This window comes from Lipotes vexillifer, unplaced genomic scaffold, assembly GCF_000442215.2.
Source record: "Lipotes vexillifer unplaced genomic scaffold, Lipotes_vexillifer_v1.1 scaffold602, whole genome shotgun sequence".
Lineage (NCBI taxonomy): Eukaryota > Metazoa > Chordata > Mammalia > Artiodactyla > Lipotidae > Lipotes > Lipotes vexillifer.
Genome location: NW_006790307.1, coordinates 1,999,352 through 2,002,830, shown reverse-complemented (window position 1 = coordinate 2,002,830; position 3,479 = coordinate 1,999,352). Strand labels below are relative to the sequence as shown.

Sequence of the window (3,479 nt, the reverse complement as noted above, 5' to 3'; positions counted from 1 at the left end):
CTGCTGAAGATGATAACGCTATCCGAGAACATTTGTGCATTAGAGCTTACTTGGTGAGATTGTAAAAACCACAAAACCTTTCTATATGATGACTTTCCTGATTCACTCTCAGACCTTGAACTGTTTTTCCAGAAGTGGTGATTGACTCATTATCTTAGCTCCCTTGCGACTGTGGGACTGACTGATCCATAAGAACTTTGAAGACAAGACCTGGTCTTCATTCGCATGAGCCTCTAATCAGTGCTAACCAACTAAGAACGTTTCACATGGTAGATAGTGTGTGTGATGTCTGAAATGTATGTTTTCTTAAGATTCTTTGAATGCTTCTCTCAACTTTAACATTTCTGCTTTTGGCAATAACTGAAAAAAGCAAGATATTCTGTATTGTGACTAAAATAACAACATACTCATTCAAAATTCATTCAACAAATAATGAAGTGATTGGCTAGGTTCTAGGACTAATTCTGGATGTCTTTCTATCCTTGCCCTCTAGAAGCTAATAGGCTCGTCAAGAGGACAGACAAGTAAATATGTGAACATCACAAACAAAACACTTATTCACCATGATTTTTTGTTTGTATAAAAAAGAAATATTAAACGATTTTATTTCTTGCTATTGAAAAATTATTTCTAAGAACCAAATTTTTAAAAACTTTGTTGAACATACGTGAACAGATTTTTTTATATTTCTCTTTTATTTTCCATTTTAGGAAGCCCATGAAACCTTTAATGAGTGGTTTAAGCATATGAATTCAGCTCCACAAAAACCTACTTTGACACCTCAAGCAACTTTTACTGAGAAAGTGGCTCATGAACACAAAGAAAAGAAATATGAAGTAAGTTGAATATAGATGAGACATGTCTATTGCATCTCAAAAATACATGTCATATATTTAAAGAGATCATTTTTTCAGCAGTTATATTCCTATTATAACAAGTGATCTTCCTTATTACTGTTCTACTTTGAAAAAAAGCCATCCCTTTAGTTACTTTTCTGTAGATAATTAACCAAACATGAAACATACCTTCAGGTGACAATAGTGCTCATTTACATGGTTAACATTTTAGCGTTTTATTGAACTGCTATCCGTCGACGTTTGTTTTTATATTTGGCTTACTGAATGTCAACTCTTTAGAATGTTGTTCCATATATGTATATTCCTGTCTGTACTTTACAGATACATTATAGTCTGTTATATATCTGCCTTATGTTTGTTTTGCAGATGGATCATGGTATTTGGAAAGGGCATTTGGATGCCCTAACGGCTGATGTGAAGGAGAAAATGTACAATGTCTTGTTGTTTGTTGATGGAGGGTGGATGGTGGATGTTAGAGAGGTAAGCTGTGTGCATTGTTTATAGCTAAAAGCAAAAATAATGTCTTTTGTTAAAGTTTTTTGAATAGGAGCAGCTACAGATCTTATATAACCTTTGTACTTATAACTAAACATCCCATAATTTAACCTGAAATACTAGTTAGGGAATATAGGAATGTTTGACTCTTGGGTAAACTATTTTTCCATATTTAATATGTTCACTTAGGATAGTAAAATCTGATTTTTAAAAAAATATTTATATATTTATTTGATTGTGCTGGGTCTTAGTTGCAGCAGGTGGGCTCCTTAGTTGCAGCCAGTGGGCTCCTTAGTTGTGGCATGTGAACTCCTAGTTGCAGCATGCATGGGGGATCTAGTTCCCTGACCAGGAATCGAACCCAGGCCCCCTGTATTGGGAGCGTGGAGTCTTAACCACTGTGCCACCAGGGAAGTCCCAAATCTAATTTTTTAAAGTTCTGGACCTAAGAATTAATTATATATGTATTCAACTCAATTTATGGATATGAGGATAAGTCTAGTAGAATGAGTAAGACATATATAAAGCAGTGGTTCTCACCTCTGAGCTGTCTATGTAAATGATCTGGAGAACTTTTAAAAAATACTGGTTTGGTTCCACTAGTGGTTACCACTAGTCGGGAGCGGGGAGGGAGGGGCAACATAGGGGTTGTGGAGGGGGAGGTAGGAACTGTTGGGTTCCTACAAGGACATATTGTACAGTATGGGGAATATAGCCAGTATTTTGTAATATCTGTAAATGGAATGTTGCCTTTAAAAATTGTATTACTGTAAAAAAAAACTTTTAAAGAGTCCTGAAAAGACATGACAGTTAAATGTAGTATGTGATCCTAAACTGGCTCCTGCATTGGAGGAAGAAAGATGCTATAAAGGAGAGTGTTGAGTCAGTGACGTTAAGGTATTACGTCACTGTTAAATTTCCTGACATCGTTAACTGCATTTTGATTATATTAGAAAAACTTCTCTTTATTAGGAAGTAAACACTGAAGTATTTAGAGGTAAGGGAACATGATTATGCAGCTTGCCCTCAAAGGGTTAAAAAAATGTGTGTTTATAGATACACATACAGATGCAAATCATAAAGCAAACAGGGCAAAGACTGAACAAAGGGTGAGGGTATTGAGATATTTTTTATACTATTGTTGTAATTTAGTCTGTTTGAAATGATTTTCAAATAAAATATCTTTTTAAATACTAAAAAAAAAATTACCGGGTTCCACTTCCAGAGATTCTGGGTTAATTGGTCTGAGATAGGGCTGGCTGGCTTTTTTTTTTTTTTGTGGCATGCGGGCCTCTCACTACTGTGGCCTCTCCCGTTGTGGAGCACAGGCTCCAGATGTGCAGGCCCAGCGGCCACGGCCCACAGGCCCAGCTGCTCTGCGGCATGTGGGATCCTCCTGGACCGGGGCACGAACCCGCGTCCCCCGCAAAGGCGGGTGGACTCTCAACCGCTGCGCCACCAGGGAAGCCATATCTGGAGAGCTTTAATGTGTAGCCTGGGTTGAGAAACCAGTTACAGAAGTACTAAATGCCATAAGAAAAGCACAGATGAAGCATTTTGTGAGCTTAGGAAAAGAAAAGGTTCCTTCTACCTGGAAGAGATCTGGACAGAATGTTTGAAAGGTGTAGCATTTGACTGGATCTTGAACGAATTGGGTAAATTTGGATGAGCTGAGGTGGGAGAAAGGAAGGATGCTGCAGGTAATAATGGTGTGAGGCAAAGGCATTGAGGCTTGCTCATGGGGCATGACAGAAACAGGGAGTAACTCAGTTTTAACCTCTGCAGAACTGATGATCTGTCCAAGGATTGTAAATGCTGGATTCTTGGATATTAGGTATATTATTTTGAACAGAAAAATCACAGGAGTATGTTTGGTATCTTCCCTTCTGTATTCCCTGAATCTTAGTATAGTCATTCCTTTTTCACACTTGATCTTAGCCAAAAGGTTGAGAAGCGATCATCACTCCTGTTTTATTGTTTGTTTTGGTTTGGTTTTTTTTTTTTTTCTTGCGTTATGCGGGCCTCTCACTGTTGTGGCCTCTCCCATTTGCGGAGCAGGCTCCGGACACGCGCAGGCTCAGCGGCCATGGCTCACGGGCCCAGCCGCTCCGCGGCATGTGGGACCCT

At 38.6% G+C, this 3,479-nt stretch overlaps 1 protein-coding gene across 1 annotated transcript in view; it reads left to right on the top strand.

Annotated features, from left to right (window-relative positions):
* The window catches only part of NUP107 (nucleoporin 107), a 45,707-nt gene that overhangs the window by 37,636 nt on the left and 4,592 nt on the right, over positions 1-3,479 (top strand). The window contains exons 25-27 of the mRNA XM_007463563.1: positions 1-53; positions 711-836; positions 1,224-1,337. Coding sequence (XP_007463625.1) covers positions 1-53; positions 711-836; positions 1,224-1,337 — 293 coding nt within the window. The remainder of the gene's footprint in view (positions 54-710; positions 837-1,223; positions 1,338-3,479) is intronic.